This window comes from Bos javanicus, chromosome 9 (genome assembly GCF_032452875.1).
Source record: "Bos javanicus breed banteng chromosome 9, ARS-OSU_banteng_1.0, whole genome shotgun sequence".
In the NCBI taxonomy this organism is placed as follows: domain Eukaryota; kingdom Metazoa; phylum Chordata; class Mammalia; order Artiodactyla; family Bovidae; genus Bos; species Bos javanicus.
This window is the reverse complement of record NC_083876.1, coordinates 95,130,509-95,148,741: the sequence shown is the minus strand read 5'-3', so window position 1 is coordinate 95,148,741 and position 18,233 is coordinate 95,130,509. Positions and strand designations below refer to the sequence as shown.

The following is an 18,233-nucleotide window of genomic DNA, read 5'->3' as shown; positions in this document are numbered from 1 at the left end:
ATGCCATCTTGTACTTTGCACAATAACTTGCCACGTTTTCTGTTCTAAGGAGATGAGGACATGACTCTGAGTAAACTCTGGGAGACACTGAAGGACACAGAAGCCTGGAGGGCTACAGTTCACGGGCTTGCAAAGAGTCAGACATGTAGCAACTAAGCCACAAAAAGACCAACAAGGAGGTGAGGAATCTTCAGAAGGGCTGGTCTTGCCCAGATATGCTGTTTGCCTAGCCATAAGGTTACACAATCTCATTCCTGAATACAAACCACTTGGGAAGATGTGAACTACCTCCTGTGCAATTCTGCAAAGATAAATCTTCAAGGGCAGATAACATCCACCGTACGAATAGCCCTGTGAAGGGCAGCACAGTCTGGGGGCCAAGTGATTGGGAATTCGATAGAGGTTGAATCAATTGCTACTCATTCTATGGGGTCGCACAGAGTTGGACACGACTAAAGCGACTTAGCAGCAGCAGCAGCAACAGCCTGTGAAAGTCTAAATGGAAAAGTTAATACTGTTCTCATAGGGTGTGGTAAGAAGTAAATGGACTAGAGTATGTAAAATATAGTCAAGGCTATGGTCTTTCCAGTAGTCATGTATGGATGTGAGAGTCGGACCATAAAGAAGGCTGAGTGCTGAATAATTGATGCTTTTGAATTGTGAGGCTGGAGAAGACTCTTGAGAATCCATTGGATTGCAATGAGACCAAACCATGCAACCCTAAAGAAAATCAACTCTGAATGTTCATTCATTGGAAGGACTGATGCTGAAACTGAAGCTCCAATACTTTGGCCACCTGATACGAAGAGTTGACTCACTGGAAAAGACCCTGATGCTGGGGAAGATTGAAGGCAAAGGGAGAAGAGAGTGACAGAGGATGAGGTGGTTGGATGACATCACTGACTCAATGGGTATGGGATTGAGCAAATTCTGGGAGTCACAGAAAGACAGGGAAGCCTGGCATGCTGCAAAGAGCCAGCATGGGGTTGCAAAGAGTTGGACACGACTTGGCGACTAAACAACAACAGTGTAAAGTATGTAAAAGCAATAGTAAGTTGTGTTTCAATTGCTGTGGGTCCCCAGAATGAAAAACAAAACCACCGTAAGTGAGGCTGCTCTAGGCGGAGATGAGAAGAATCAATAGCAGGGAAGGAACAAAATGCCTGATCGCTGTTCAATCTGCTTAAGTATTTGCCACCCTTTGCATGCCACCGTCTCAGGGCTGACTCTACAGACGGGGAATTCAACGTGATTGCCATTCTCCCAGCAGGTTCCTCAACGCTGTAAAACATCCTGGGGGAAAAAAAGAAAAAAAAAAACAAAAAACAAGAAGAAAGCCTGAGTCTCTCTCACTAGAGAGCAATCAAAACAAAACCAAGAACTCCGAACCTGAACTAACTCATGCCAAGAACCCGACCAACTTCACCACACCCAGGTCCTGGCCCTGAAACATGTTATCTGCCTACACCCACACAACTGTTGGGATGGGAAATGTGTTTTAAACGTTACACACTCAGAAAGGCATGGAGTGGTCAGACCACACGAATGAGGGAGGCACAAGAGTGAAGATGGAAGATGAATGAGAGGGAGGCTTGGCCAGAGGTCTGAGCTGCTCCAGAGAAGATGAATGGAGGTGTTAAGAGCTCTGATAATTAACCTGGCACTCCTGGAGGGCCTCCGCCCTGGGCCACGTGAGACCAGATTGTACTACAGCGACTCTGCTGCCAAGAACAAGCTGTTGTTGTTGTTCAGTGGCTAAGTTGTGTCCAACTCTTTGCGACCTCATGGACTGCAGCACGCCAGGCTCCTCTGTCCTCCATTATCTCCCAGGGTTTGTTCAGACTCATGTCTTCTGAGTCAGTGATACTATCGAACCAATCTCATCCAATGAGTCGGCTCTTCCCATCAGGTGGCCGAAGAACTGGGGGCTTCAGCTTCAGTCCTTCCAATGAGTATTTAGGGTTGATTTCCTTTAGGATTGTAGAACAAGTAGAAAACTGAATTAAACAACAAACACGGCTCCAAGGCTACCAGGGCAGTCCGGAGGCCAGGGGCCCTGACGCTAAAGAGAAGCACAGTGAGGTGAGCCTGCGGTCCTGGCTGTGTTTCTCTTGGAGGCACCTGTCCGTCAGTGGGCACCCAGGCAGGAAGACTGAGAGGCTCTGGCGCCGGGCACAGTGAGCAGCCCAGGTGTCCAGAACTTGAGGCGAAAAGGGAACCGTGTGGGGGCGAGAGTGACGCTTGATGCCGCTTTTCCCTCAGGGTCGTGACGCTGAGAGGCTGAGCAGCTTGTGAATGCCTTCCGAAGTTCCACCTTGTTAGAAAGAAGAAACTGGAGTCCAGGTTCCCCACACAGGAGGAGGGGCTTGGTAACTGTCCAGACACGCAGCTGGGACACTCAGGGGCTTTCCTCCTGGGAGTCCGAGGCCCCTGGAGTAGACCAGTCCTCCCAGGGGCTGAAACCCAACCCTGAGTGAGTGCAGCACCAGATGGGCCAAGACTGCTGGCCTGCACCCTGGGGCAAAAGCAGGTCTTCCTGCAGATCATGTCCCTCTCTCCCAGGTGACTGGAACCTGGGGACAGGGTGTTTCTGCCTCCATCTCATCTCTATCGCCCATTCAGTGCCTGGCTCATCATAAATCCTCCGTAAGCATTTATGAGGTGAATAAAGAAAGCACGTGAAGTATTTTGATTTAAAAAGTTCTCTCCAGGACTTTCCCTGGTGGTCCAGTGATTAAGGATTCACCTTACGATGCAGGGGACGTGGGTTCGATCCCTGGTCAGGGAACTAAACCCTTCCTCCCCCATGTTGCAGGGCAGCTAAACCTGCGAGCCTCACACCCCAGTTAGAGAGCCCGTGTGCCGCAACTAAGACCCGGTAGAGCCAGATAAATAAATGCTTTTTAATTCTTGGGGAAAATAAGAAGTTCTGTCTGCAAATACTGCAGTGTGATGGTTGTGCACCTTGCCCTGAAGAAGCAGTAGACATGAGTGAGAGGACTTGGCTGGGAGTCCTGACCTTGGGTGACTTTACTTATATCCCTCAGCAGCAGATTCCAGAGCGAAAGGATTTAAAAATACAACTACCTGGGGACTTCCCTGGTGGTCCAGAGGTTACGATTCTGTATGCTGCCAATGAAAGGGGTTCAGGTTCAATCCCTGGTCTGGAAACAGAGTCCCACGTGTCATACAGCTTGACCAAAAGATTAAACGAAACGAAACAAAACCCTACATGCAGGCACATCATAATAAAATTGCTGAAAATCCAGGACAAGGAGAGAAATCTTAAAAGGAAAGGAAAAGAAGCTATGCTACCTTCCATGGAAGAAATAAAAAGGGCAGGAGAGGGTGGAGTCCAAGCCCTGCTGGGGAAACGGGCACCTTCTGTCTGGGCAGGAAGGGGAGTTGGGTGGGTACAACCCGAACAGGTTAACTTTGGTGTCAGGAGGATTCGAGAATTCCAGGCTAATTTTTTTTTTTTTTTTTTTTTTGAGAAGTGGAAAGGGAGGATTACTTGTTAAGAATGAGGAGAAAGAGTGGGAAGCACTTCTGAGCGAAGTGAAAGTCGCTCAGTCGTGTCTGACTCTTTGCTACCCCATGGACTGACTACACAGTCCATGAAATTCTCCAGGCCAGAATACTGGAGGGGGTAGCCTTTCCCTTCGCCAGGGGATCTTCCCAACCCAGGGATCAAACCCAGTTCCCCTGCGTTGCAGGTGGATTCTTTACCAGCTGAGCCACCAGGGAAGCCCATTGAAGAAGGTGTGACATGCTTGCTGTGAGAGCTGGGGACTGAGTCTCCCAGAGAAACGCGTCAGCGTGGCTGGTCTCGTGGGCGTATTTGGAGCTGGTGACATGGCAGGGCAGACCTGATCCCTCACGCTCACACTGGGCTTCAGGCCTGCCCTACTATGTGCACAGCTGTTCAGGGGCAGGTATGCGTATGCAGCACAGCTGACTCAGCCAGCCTGGTGTCCAGAATTATAAAGCAGCCAGGAAAGCAACACTCATCCTTCATTGTGTAAGATAAGCAGAGGTCAAAGAAGGTTGAGACCCACCCAAAAATTACAGGGCAAACCAGAAGTAGCAGCTGGAAGTGGGCCCGGGGTTCTTCATTCCTCGGGCGGTTGACTAACGGCAGTGTCTCTGAGTAACCCAACAGCGGATCTGCTTGGCGGGGGAAAGTGCAGCCGCAGATAATGGAAGGCCAGCAGGGCGCGTCCTTTGGTCTTCTGCATTCTTTCACCGATAACTCAGGACTTCACCACCGGGAGGGTTTTCTCTGCTTCTGTTTTCCCTGTAGACAGACCAGGATCTCCGAGCAAGTTGAGCCTCTGAGCAGTAAACAGGGTTGACTGAGAGGTCCTGGCCTAGAAGAGCATCTAAGAACCCAGCCTGACATTTATTAGAGCCCAGGGCTCTGTCTGATTGGGAAAAGAAAAGTCTCAGCAAAAAGCAAAGGAGAATTCCTTAAAGCGGGCAGGGAGCGTGTGGCGACTTTCTCTGAAGGTCAGGCGTTATCTGCTGTAACCGCAAGCAAGGCCTCCTGATGCCCTTTGATTTTCACAAAGGTAGAAATCAAGGAAAGTCAACTGAAACCACAGCTATGTTGAAACAAATAAATAGATAAATCTTGATTTCCCCAAGAGCACGGGGAGAGCATTACCGCAGGGAAGTCAGACGGCAGCGGTGGAGCCAGACAGACGTCTCCCTGGCCCTGACACTTAGAGGCTGTGTGATCTTGAGCACTTTTCTCATCCTCCACAGCCTCGGCTTCCTGATTTATAGAGTGGGGATCTGTTTCATAGGATTGGTGTGAGGCTCAATGGCTATTTTGTGTAAAAAACTGAGTACCGTGCCTACGCTTTAGTGAATTTATTCAGCTTTTGAAACCAAATGATGTTGTCACTCTTTGTAAGCTGAGTGGATCATTTCCTTTTTTTTTCTTCTTTCCTTCTCTTTTCTTTTTCTTTTTACTCTGAAATATATTGAAAAGTCCCTATAATGGGTAGGAATAATTAATTATTAAACATCTACATACTCACCACTCAATGTAAGAAAGATTAAACCGGGGTTATGAAAATGCTCCATGGCCCCTTCCTTATCTGACTCCCTCTATTCCTGCTCCCAAATCAAGGGTGTTTCAAGTTTTTCTGTTTATCATCTTTGGTTTTCTGTCTGGTTTTATTACATGTGTATATATCCCCTCCAAACAATGTATCGATTCATTTTGGCTGATCTTGGAATTTATATAATTAAAATCATACTGTGTACATGTTCTCCAGTAGTGTACTTTCTTGATATCAAGCTTTAAAAATTCATCTATACAGTTAAGTGTAGCTTTAGTTCATTCACTGTCACTCCTGGGGTCCACTGGATGAATAGGCTATAATATATTTACTTTTATGTTTTTCTTTTTACATGCAAGAGCATCTGGTATAGATACTTAAGTTATTCAACAACATTTTAATTAAAAGATGTTTGCTCCTTGGAAGGAAAGCTATGACCAACCTAGACAGCATATTAAAAAGCAGAGACATCACTTTGTCAACAAAGGTCCATCCAGTCAAAGCTATGGTTTTTCCAGTAGTCATTTATGGATGTGAATGTTGGATCATAAAGAAGGCTGAGCACCGAAGAATTGATGTTTTCGAACTGTGGTGCTGGAGAAGACTCTTGAGAGTCCCTTGGACTGCAAGGAGATCAAACCAGTCCATGCTAAAGGAAATCAGCCCTGAATAGTCATTGGAAGGACTGAAGCTGAAGCTCCAATACTTTGGCCACCTGATGCGAAGAGCTGACTCATTGGAAAAGCCCCTGATGCTGGGAAAGATTGAAGGCAGGAGGAGAAGGGGACAACAGAGGATGAGATGGTTGGATGGCCTCACCGACTCAATGGACATGAGTTTGAGCAAATTCTGGGAATTAGTGAAGGCCAGGGAAGCCTGGCATGCTGCAATTCATGGGATTGCCAAGAGTCGGACACGACTGAGCGACTGAACAACAACAACAGCAGAGGTTAATGTGGGTGTATAGCTAAGTACTCTTTTTTAAAAAGTCAGTGCAACCAGAGAAGTTCAGAAATACTAAAGGAAAATGGAAGTTTCCAAAACCCCAGCGAGCACAGTGAGATGGGTGGGGTGAACGCTCTGAGACAGTTCCCACTTAGAAGTGACCCCAAATGCCATGATAAGGCTCCAGGTCTCAGACTGACATTTAAGAGAAACATCTAGGGAGCTGGAGCTTTACTTCAGCGACTGCAAGTCGCTCCAGCAGCCACACTCCCACCCCTCCAGGTGCAGGGGGCCCAGATGCGCGTTCCTGGCACGTGGTCGCTCCCCCAGACATAGCAACCTCAGCTCCAGGGCAAACGTCAGCTGGCTGAAAACACTGACAGAAACTCATGGATTTTTTTCCAAAACAGAAGTGAAGGCGAAATCGAAAATCAGAGGGAACCTTGGATATAATTTTTTTTCCCCAGGGAATTGCTAAAAATGTAACTGCACGTTTCTTCACACTACCAACGCTATGTTTCTGAGAACTAGAGGAGTTTTTCTGTTTTTCTGTTTTTTTTTTTTTTTTAAAGAACTTGGATTTTTCTTCTCACAAGCATTACATGTTTATGGAGAACATTCAGAAAACACAGAAAAGGCCAAGAAAATTTAAGAAGAAAGCAGAAGCCAACTATTCTCAACCTTTCGATACAATCCAGGGTCTATAGTATATTCATTTTGCTTTTCTAATTCTGTGCTACTGTAATACCATTTTGTAACTTAATATTTTTGTTTATCGATATCTATGTTCGCTATTCTTTTCAATATCCTCCAACCACATGACTTTTAATAGTTGCAAAGTATTCCTCTGAATAAATGTACCATAATTTATTTAACCACTGCCTTATTTTAGACATTTTGGCTAATTGCAAATTTTCAAACTTAAAAAAAGTTATGAAGATAAACAATGCTGCCCTCAACATCCACATATACATGCTTTTTGGCAAAGTTCATGACGATTTCTAAAGAATAGTTCCTGTAACTAAAATCACTGAGTGAAAGACAGCATGCCTGTTGAAGCTGGTTGCCCTCCCCGTAGTTCAACCAGCAGTTTATAGAACACCTGCCTTGCCACACGCTCACCAACACTGAGCTGTGTCACTTCTTAAATTTGCTAAAATGGTCCCCAAACTGCACTTGTTCTAATTTTGCACTGATTTAACTACTCAGGAAGTTGAATGCTTCCTCTCTTTATTGTCCGTTTGAGTTCTTACTTTTGTAATAAGCAGAGATTTAATAAGCTTTTTCTAGCCCCAACTTCCTGTTTCTCAGAAAGGGAGGCAACGTTTCTTCAGGCAAGAAACAAAACTGTTCCTGGCTTTGTGGGAGTTTAGTTTCCTCAAACACACACTGCTTCAGTCTAAGGGGAACAGGTTAGGATCGAATGTCTAATAATTCAACCTCGTGATGATGAATGTTGAGGGCACAAATCAGAGTAGATTTTAGAAGAAAGGGCAAAGAGAGCATCAGGTTGAATTTGCACCGTAATTCAGAGGTACTTTCCCAAGAAACAGTCTTAGTGCAAAACATACACTCACCACATCCTGTTACCCCAGCATCCTCCCCTCCCCTACAACGACTCTGAAAAGTCTTCGGGGTGTGGACCAGCTCCAAGTGAGCAAAGTTGAACTGGGGGTGGCGGTCAGTTTAGGAGGCCAACAATTCCTCTGGGGTAAGACAGAAGGCCTGGACTTTTGACTCCCAGTCAGAATTCTGCAGTGACCATACAGCCTTAGCAAACGGCATACCCTCCGAGAGCCTCAGTTTTCCCATTTGTGAAATGGGACAACAGCATCCCGAGGACAAGACTGTGGTGAGAATGACCTGGAGGCGGAGTTCCCAGCTCTGCATTTAGTGCACAGTGGGCTTTCAAGAATAGCTCCGATAAGAATGCATCCAACCATCTCACAAATGTTTACTGAGTGCCATTAAGTGTCACGCACTGCTCCGGGGCCCCTGGGAATGACAATCGACAATAAACCGCAAGTAAAGCCAATTACGCAGGGGCAGAAGGCGATAAGCATGTGGATAAACAGAGAGCAGGTGAGCCAGGGAGGCAGAGCAGGGCAGAGGCCAGAGCTCCTAAGAAAGTGACCTTGGAGCCAAGACGGGAAGGGAGTGAGAGAGCCTGGAGCCTGGGAGAGGGAACAGCCCAAGGAACTGGGAAGCAGGCTGAGTCCGGCTGTTCAGGACCAGCGCCCCGGCGAGGACTGAGCGAGGGGGCAGGTGCGGGGCGGTAGGCAGCTCGAGGACGGCCCCGCGTACTGCTGTGGGGCAGATGCGAGTCGTGTGTCTACCTCTGTGTTGGTTTCCGGGCCTTGGAGGAGCTTAAGAGTCAAGTAGAGGACCCTGGACGAGTTTGAAAAACTCTTAGGAGGGTTTGGCCCCGTCCTCCTGGATCAGCCTTATCAAGGTTCAAGCTGGGGGACTTCCCTGCTGGTCCAAAGGTTGGGAGTCTGCCTTCCAGTGCGGGGGACGCGGGCTCCATCCCGGGTTAGGAAGTTGGTTTCCCACAAGCCACATGCCACAGCTATAAGAGCCCACGCTGCACCAAAAGATCCCGCATGCCGCAGCTGGGACCTGATGCAGTCATAAATAAATACTAGTTAATAATAATAATAAAAAAAACCCCTCAAGTTGGCTGGAGTCCGCACGTTAGCTGGGGTGGAGGCAAATTCTCCATGGGTCTTGGAAAAGCTCCCAGAGGCCGCTCCTCTGCCTCCCTGTCCGTACCCACCACGGGGTTCAGCCCCAGGAGAGAATGTTCTGGAGCTGCCCTTGCTTAAGCTCCCCCTCAGGGAAGTGTTCATTCAGAGCTTTCACCTTTCCAAACTCTTCTCCAGTATAAACAACACCCATACCCCAATGCAGCAACCTGAGAGGCCCTGGCAGGACCATCCCTGATGCTCAGGGCATCCAAGTGGGGGAGGGCCACTCCGTCTGGCTCTGCTAGGACTGCTGCTGTGTGACCCAGGGCAGGAGGTGACCCAGGGCAGGAGTTGGGAGGGTCCCCCAATAGGGGCTGCGAGAACTGAACGCAGTTCTTTAGCACATCCCTAGACTGCTAAAGAATCCTTAACAAACAATGTATTTCACTTGGATTTGAAGTTGACAGGGCTCAATTTGCGTGTCTATGTGTGCATGAATCTCCTGGTACGTGCTGCTCAGTCATGTCTGACTCTTTTTGACCCCATGGACTGTAGCCCACCAGGCTCCTCTGTCCATGGAATTCTCCAGGCAAGAACACTGGAGCGGGTTGCCAATTACTCCTCCAGAGCATCTTCATGACCCAGGGATGGAACCTGCCTCTCCTGCATTGCAGGTGGATTCTTCATCACTGAGCCATGTGGGAAGCCTGAATTTGCTGGGGCTCTTTCTAAATTACAGATTCAGACTCCAGTAGGTCTGAGGGAAGGCTAGAGATTCTGATCTTTGAGAAGCTCCCAGGTAACCCCGCACTTTGAGCAGCGAGGGTGTAGAGCAATGGTTTTGATGGACGCGGGACCACCTACAGGAGCCAGTGGTTGGAGCCAAAGGGTGGGTTGGGAACTGCCAGCATTTTGTGGACTGAATCAAGGATGTTGGCGCTTCTTCAAGGTCTAGCCTGCTTCTGCTGTGACTTCTGAATATTCTGCTGGACATTCATGGGGATGGGGTAAGTTTATCATTTTCTGACGTAGACACTATTTTTCATAAAAATACAACCACCCGAAGGCTAAAGTACCACAGTGGTTAGAATACTAGCGCTGGAACATGCTCCTTCCACTAAAGAAGCTGGAAGGTAAACCAAGATGCTGATTTCTAGAAGTGGAGTTCTTAACCACTGTATTACACCACAGAAGGTAAGCATCCATTTGATTACCAAAGCAATCCAGTGAAATAAGAACAACAATTCTGATACCATCTCCTTGATGAGGACTCTGAAGCTGAGGGAGTTTTTGTGATTGTTTATTTTTTTTTAATTAATTTATTTTTTATTGGAAGGACTGATGCTGAAGCTGAAGCTTCAATACTTTGGCCACCTGATGTGAAGAACTGACTCCTTGGAAAAGACCCTGATGCTGGGAAAGATTGAAGGCAGGAGGAGAAGGGGATGACAGAAGATGAGATAATTGGATGGCATCACCAATTCGATGGACACGAGTTTGAGCAAGCTCTGGGACTTGGTGATGGACAGGGAGGCCTGGCATGCTGCAGTCCATGGGGTCACAAAAAGCAGTCCATGGGGTTGCAAAGAGTCGGACACGACTGAGCGGCTAAACTGAACTGATTTTTTATTGGAGGACAATTGCTTTACAACCTTTTGTTGGTTTCTGCCATATAATCAACATGAATCAGCCTTAGGCACAGGTATGTCCCCTCCCTCTTGAGTGATTGTCTGAGGTCACTGAATACATTAAAGAGCTTTAACTGAAGCCTCAGCACCCCTCACCCAAGGCTCCTTCTTACGTATCTAATACATATCACGGGTTTAGACACAGAGTCAACATTCATGCAATGTTTTTGAATAACAAGTGAACGAATAAAAAGGCCTGCCTATGAAAAGACTCTACGTTTAAAACATTACAAGGCAATCTCAAAAAAGAGCAAAGTTGGAGGACTTAAACCACCCGACTTCCTACAAAGCTACAGTGATCACGTCAGTCCGGCCTTGGCACAAAGACAAACAGGTCAGTGGAGCAGAACAGAGAACCTAGGAGAAGGTCCGCAGTGACACGGTCCTTTGCCTTTCAACAAAGACACCAAAGTCAATGGAAAAATCAGAGTCCTTTTTCTAACAAAGGGCACTGGAATAAACTGTATTCGTATGTTGGAAAAAACGAACGTCGACCTGCACCTTTCACCATTCGCAAAAATTAATGAGCTGGAGCAGGGACCACACATAAAAGCTATGCTTTTGTAAAAGCTTCTAGAACAAAACATGGTAGAACATCTTCATGACCTGTGGGCAGGTAAGACAGAAAGGACTTCCCTGGTGGTAGAGAGGTAAGAATCCACCTGCCAATGCACGGAACACAGGTTCGATCTGGGAAGATCCCACGTGGGCACACATCTAAGCCCCTGCACTGCAATCCTGGAAGCCCGCATGCCCGAGTCCATGCTCCAAGGCCACAAGTGGAAGCCCCTGCACCGCAACGGAGAGTAGCCTTCGCTCTCTGCAACCAGCAACGAAGCAACCGAGACCCCACACAACCAAAAATAAAAAGCAACTAATTAAAACAGACAGAGAAGCAACCATGCGAGAAAAACCTGATGAATCAGACTTCATCAAAACTAAACACGTCTCATCCTAAGACACCGTGACTTACTATGAATTACTCTCTGCCTGTATGACTATGCTCACAATAAGATGTAAAAGAGAAAACCACCAAAGATTAGCCAGGTTTTTTTTTGTCTTCCCCCAGCTGTCAATCTAAGTAAAATGTCACCTCAGCACTTCACTGTGCTCCAGTTCATCCCACAAGACAACACATCGCTTGTACCCTTGCCGACCAATCCAGTTTGACATAATGACAACCACACAGCACGGGTCAAGGATTATTAGATGAGACTCACCTGTCTCAAGCCTCCTGAGAACGAAGTGTTGAGCACTGGACTGGATGAGATGTCTTCTTGCTTCAAAACCGGGCTCGTGGGGCGTCTGGGACTCTCTGGACCGAGAGGTTTCAGAATATCTGGTGTGCCAGCCTGAAAAAACACACACAAAATTAACAGGATAGTCGGCATCCTAGTTTGGTTTTGTTCAAATGTGATGACTTCAATGAGCATGGCCTGCATGTCGCTAATATGTAAACTTCCAGGTGCTGAATAAAAGGGCACGCTTCCATGTGGATAAACAAACACACACACACACACACACACACTCGGGGTCCCAAGGCAGACATCACTGAGCTTTGAGACATTCACGAACAGTGATGGGTGGATTACTTAAGGACGTGAGTGAGTGCAAGTCGCTCAGTCGTGTCTGACTCTTTGCAACCCCATGGACGGTAGCCACCAGGCTCCTGGCAAGAATACTGGAATGGGTTGCTGTTCCCTTCTCCAGGGGATCTTCCCCACCCAGAGATCAAACCCAGGTCTCCCCCATTGCAGGCAGATTCTTTACCATCTGAGCCACCAGGAAAGTACTTAAGGATTAGTACAAGTCTTAAAGAAACTGAAGTCCATATTTGACCTTCACAATGACACAGGCATTTAACCACATGAAATAGAGTATTCAGCCTGTGAGGCAGAATTTCATCTCTGAAATGCTCATTAAAAAAGGGAAAAAAATCAAAATATGTCTCTAAATTAAACAAAAATATTTTATAGTTGGGATTTCTATAATGTGTACAGCTCATGCTTTCAAATATGGTAGCCACTAGTCACAGGGGGCTATTTAAGTTCCAGTCAATTAGAATCAAATCAGTTCAGCTTCTTGTTCGCACTAGACACATTTCCAGTGCTCAGTAACCACATGCGGCAGTGGCTAGAAAGCTCTGTCTGCAGGGGTCCCCAGCCCCCAGGAGCTAATGCCTGATGATCTGAGGTGGAGCTGACGTGATAATGATAAAGAGCATAGTGAACGTAACGTGCCTGAATCATCCTGAAACCATTCCCGACCCCCAATCCCCACCCTGGTCTGCAGAAAAACTTCTGCCATGAAGTCCGTCCCTGGGGCCGAAAAGGCTGGGGACTACTGTATCGGACGGCAATGGTACAGAACAAGGAGGGGGGAACCTCTTCCTGGTTGAAAAGACAAATTTTCAAAATTGAGACTTTAGACTGTGACACTGGGTTGGAAGTTCAACTTGGAAATATAAACAGCTGCCCTACGGTCATAATTTTCAGGAATGAAAAGCTAAGACTAGTATGGAAGAGATGAAAGACGTGACTGCCTCTGTAACATTTGTTCTTGCTCTCACTTCCCAGAACTCAACTCAATTCCATGACATTTGTTAAAGCAACACTGTGTTCAATGCACCACTCTAAGTCCTGGGGGCAAGAGGAGGAGGGAAAGGCCGAGAAGATGCTTTGTCTGCTCTCCAAGGACTTACTGTGTGCGTGTGTGGTCAGTCACGTCCAACTCTGTGACCCCATGGACTGTAGCTTGCCAGGTTCCTCTGTCCACGGCATTTCCCAGCAAGAAGACTGGAATGGGTTGCCATTCCTTGCTCCAAGGGATCTTTCCGAGCCAGGGATCAAACCCAAGTCTCCTGCATCTCTTGCACTGGCAGGTGGTTTCTTCACTGGTAAGCCACCTGGGAAGCCCCCAGGGCTCACTAGCTCGTCAGAGATACAAACCATTAAAATGGAGGCACGAGCCAAGTGAGTGGGATGAGAGGGAGGGCGAGTGCAGGAGGGGCCCCTGGGGTGGTCTTCAGTGGGAGTGTGACCTGAGTGGGTACTGAGGCTGGCTGAGGAGAGACCCAAAGTTAGGGTATCCCAGGATGAGGGGCTATCACGATGCTCAGGTGTGAAGCACGTCCCTGGACTAGCTAGAGGCCAAACTGCAGGGACCAAAGAGGCCAGGCAGAACCCTGGCCATGAGATCACGCACGCCCAGTGATGTGTGAGGTCCTCCAGAGAATAGGCGGCTCGGGGGCACCAAAGGGTGGGCACAGGGCAGGAGACAGAGGGCTGGAGGAACCGGACACCCAAGGGGAGGATTTCAGAAATGAAGGTGTTCAAAAAGGAGACTAGAAGGCTCACCTGGAACTAAAGAAATGCAGATTTTAAAAAATTGTCTATCAGCTTCCCGTATGGCTCAGTGGGTAAAGAATCTGCCTGCAATGCAGGAGATACAGGAAATGCAGGTTCAATCCCTGGGTCGGGAAGATCCCTTGGCAAAGGAAATGGCAACCCACTCCAGAATTCTTGCCTGGAAAATCCCATGGACAGAGGAGCCTGGCAGCCTACAGTCCATGGGGATGCAAAGAGTCAGACACAACTGAGCTACTAACACGATAAATTAGCAATTATTCACTTTCCACTTTCATGCATTGGAGAAGGAAATGGCAACCCACTCCAGTGTTCTTGCCTGGAGAATCCCATGGACGGAGAAGCCTGGTAGGCTGCAGTCTATGGGGTCGCACAGAGTCGGACACGACTGAAGCGAGGCAGCAACAACAGCAACAAAAATAACAAGTATAAAGTTTAGTGTGTGCAGGAGTGCTAGAAAACAGCTATGCTGCTCCCAGGGTTTATGAAGACTGAGTTAACCCCAGAGGAGGGCAGTTCGGCAGCAGAAATTCACTTCTTGATGAACCCTGGCCCAGATATCTCCCGGAGAATTTCTGCAGCTCCAACTTAAAGGATAGAGACATAACTTAGAAGCAATCCTGAACTAATTTCTCAGGGATTTCTCATCCTGGCATCATTTTAAGACAACGATTTCCTAGTTCTGTGTCTCAGCGTCACCCCTGGCAGAAGGCCGCCAGCGTCCCCCACTTACAAAGGGCACCCACCGTGTTGCCTCCTTACTGCTGGCGAGAGGCTCCTACACGTTCCTATAGAAGTGTGAGTGGAACTGTCGTGAGCTCACCAGCTAAAGCGTAATTGCAGCCTGACAGACATCCTATTTAAAGATGTGCTCTTTATATGCTGACCCAGTAATTATTTAGCACTTATAGATCATGCCATAATTACTGAGCACTTTATAAACATTTGGCTAAATTTCTCTTTAAAATTGCCGCAACCTCAAGCAATGTGGGGAGAGAGAAAGTCCTAAGCGTGTCCTGCCAAGAGTGTGGCAGTGAAGTGGGCACCCCGGGGACAAAGGATCCACCCGCTGGGGGCTCTCTGGACACACCCCTCCACCCCATTCTCCTGGCTTCTACCCCTGGGCACCACCGGCCCTCCAGACCACCTTGCAGTCAGCCGGCAGTTCCCCCCCCCACGGCACGAGCAGCCGGGGAGGGTGATGTCACATTGCATCACTTCAGAAGGTCAGGAGTGAAGCCTACGGATACTTGCGATGCCCCAGCACCTGGTACGTGACATCAGAAGCAGGAACCATGCAGGTCTGCAAACCTTGCTGGTGTCTCCTGGCAGGAATCACAGGAATGCTCTTGGGGGTAGCCTCCGACTGGCCCTGCCACTCTGACCACGCTACCCGCCCGGGCCATCCCTTGGCACCCGAGTCCCTCATCTTTAATGGGACAGTAACAGCCCAGGCTTCACAGGGTTGTTTAAGGATTTAAAAAGTTCATTTGTCCTCCTTAGGTGGAGCATATGTTGAAGAGGTTAAGAATGTATAAGTTAAGAGTCAGACGAACCTGGGGTGTATTCCTGGTTCCACTTTTCAAGAGCCATGGCTATGAGACAAGGTGGTTAACCTTGCACTAAAATTCAGGTTCTAGATTTCTATCATAGGAGCAGCAATATCTTTCTCAGGAATTTTGCAATGAAATGTGATCAAGTATTGGGTTGGCCAAAAACTTTATTCGGATTTGTCCATAAGACCTTACGGAAAAATCCAAATGAACTTTTTGACCAACCTGATAAATAACATATGCTCCATCTGCCCAGAACCCAGTGTCACCTAAATGCACGCTGACCCTCTCTTCCACCTCAATTCAGGAACGAGTTTGGACGGTGTTCATGTGGGCGCTGGAGAGCCGAAAGGAACACACGCTTGTTTGCACTTCGGAGTCTCAAAGACCTTCCAAATACATGTCACACACTCTCCACGGCTTGCCCTTACAGCGAGGCGGCAGACCGCCTGCCTGGTCCCGAGTTCCTCAGAAACACACCTGAGATCCTGCATCTCACGCCCACAGCCACATCTATTGACTTCAAATCTGCATTTCAACAAGACCCCCAAGTGACTTGCATACACGTTAAAGTGGAAAATCAGCATTCAGCCTCCAAACCAAGACTGACTCCAGCCCCCCATTTCTGGTTCTGTTGCCAGGGGTCTGTGACAATCTCCCTAAGCTTCCATAGATGTAAACAGGGTCAAGTGAATACCCACTCAGGGTGGTATGAGGATAAAAGGCAAAGCTTTTAGCAAGAGCCCGGCACAGAGTAACACGCATGAGCAATCTAGATTTATATTTAGACAACAGAGACTTTAAACTGCTGCCTAAGTTATCTCGGGGGATCTTTGCAGGAACACTGTGCTGCTCTGCAATATCACCTTCATTCCCTGGGGGGATGAGGGGGGCTGCTTTTGGATGCTCAGGAGGTCACGTGATGACCTGGTGAATGGAGGCAGAATGCAGCATCTTAAGAGTGCGTGGAAGTCCCAGCAGGAAGGTGAGGTTACCATCACCCCTTTGCCTACAGAACAGTGTGTCTGGGGACACCCTCAACGGAGCCCGGTATTGCAGAGAAGGGCACCTGTCTTGTCAAGCCAACCGGAGTTGTCACACCTGCAAACAGCCAGGTGGTGGTGCCTGCCACGGCCAGGTCACCTTGACCAGACCGGAACCCAGGTTTCCTGACCCTAACATCCACTTTCCCTCACACTCCAGCGCATCTGCTTCTGGCTTGGTTAATCCTGGTGGGAAGAGTAATTCTTTCCCTACAGGCCTTTGTCAGGTGGTATCTCTTCCAGTGGAGGTACCTGCAGAGTCCCCTCACGACCATACCTGGACGTGCAGCGTTTATGATTTCAACAGTTTCAGAGATCAGGACAGATTTTAACCAGAGGTGGTTGGAAGCAGGACGTGCCAGCCTCTGGCCTGAGCGAGTGTATCCGCAGGCTAGGAATAAGTGGGCACACGGCAAGACTGAAGCTGAGCCTTCGTGCTTGGCGTGGCCTGGAAGCCTTAGGGGACCGTGGGGGTCACGTGGAAGCCTTTCCCTGTTCTGAACCATGTTCCAAAATCAATACATCTGAATTTTAACCTTCATTTGGCCAGCACCCCCACCCCACCCAATGGAGGAGTTTATAAGTGTTTTTTAGACTGCTTGATGTCTAGCTTTGAAATAAAAGGACAGAGAACTCTATAGAGAAGACGGGCAGGCATTGGGGTGGCCAGGGATACCCTGGTGGTCACGTTGATCGCGGTGTCAGACTGGCTCCTCCTCTCCGGCCGGCCCTCACGCTGCCTGGGGACCATCTCCGGGTGCTGCTTGTCAGAGGTCATGTCATTCTGGGACTTGGAGAGTTCTAGAAAAGAAATACAAGGCAGACAGGTGGGAGCATACAGCTTTGCTGAGAACTTTCTCCAGGATTTCCGCACCCCGAGCTCTGGGGCCCAGAGGAGAGTCCCTGACATCCCACTGGACGTGGGACCCCAGCACGGGACAGGGGGGCTGGCTCCTGAATGGTCACCGTGTGTTCCCAGGTCTCTGCAGGCAGGGCTGCCATCAAGGGGGTTCAAGCCCAACCTCCCCACCGGGTTACCCTGAATTTAGGCCATTATACATCCCAAGTGTCTGGTTATCCAAACACAAAGGAGGCAGCTGAACAAACAAGCTGGGTTTTTAGGGGCTCCTTAAAAAGATTTTACAATTAAATACCGCTTCTTGGGGTAGAAATAAGCCTTGGGGTATCCTTATAACCATTTCCATAAGCAAACCCTGAAAAGATGACTTAAAAATTTCTTTGCAATAGAGTAGTTTAGAATTCAGATGAGTAAAGAAAGGAAGGAAGGAACCCCACATGGTAAGTGCCCCCTCAAAGGTGAATGTGTCCTTTAAAAGGCTTCCTTCCCAGGACAGCCTTGTCATTCTAACGTGGACCCTGCCACTCTAACACGGACCTTGAAACCACTCAACACTCAATAGAGATATAATACAGCTCACATATGTCATTTCAAATTTTCTAGTGGCTACATTTTAAAAAGCAAAAAGAACCAGGCAAAGTTCATTGTAATACTATATTTCACTTAATGCAACATATCCAATATATTAGGACTTCCCTGGTGGCTCAGACGGTAAAGCGTCTGCCTACAATGCAGGAGAGCCGCGTTCAATCCCTGGGTTGGGAAGATCCCCTGGAGAAGGAAATGGCAACCCACTCTGTACCCTTGCCTGGAAAATCCCATGGATGGAGGAGCCTGGTAGGCTACAGTCCACGGGTCACAAAGAGTTGGACACGACTGAGCGACTTCACTTTCACTTTCATTCAACGTATTGTGAAAATATATTATCGGTATTAAAATTATTAATGAAAATGTTCACTCTTTGGTCAATAGCGAGTCTCCTGAATCTGACGTGTGTTTTCCTCTGGCCACATTTCAAGAGCCA

At 48.0% G+C, this 18,233-nt stretch overlaps 1 protein-coding gene across 3 annotated transcripts in view; it reads right to left on the bottom strand.

Annotated features, from left to right (window-relative positions):
* Positions 1 to 18,233, bottom strand: part of SYTL3 (synaptotagmin like 3) — a 95,974-nt gene that overhangs the window by 13,925 nt on the left and 63,816 nt on the right. For all 3 annotated transcript variants that reach the window (XM_061428435.1, XM_061428437.1, XM_061428436.1), the window contains 2 exons: positions 17,027 to 17,151; positions 11,610 to 11,741 (listed from right to left, as the gene is read on the bottom strand). In XM_061428435.1, the coding sequence (XP_061284419.1) occupies positions 11,610 to 11,741; positions 17,027 to 17,151 (257 nt within the window). The remainder of the gene's footprint in view (positions 1 to 11,609; positions 11,742 to 17,026; positions 17,152 to 18,233) is intronic.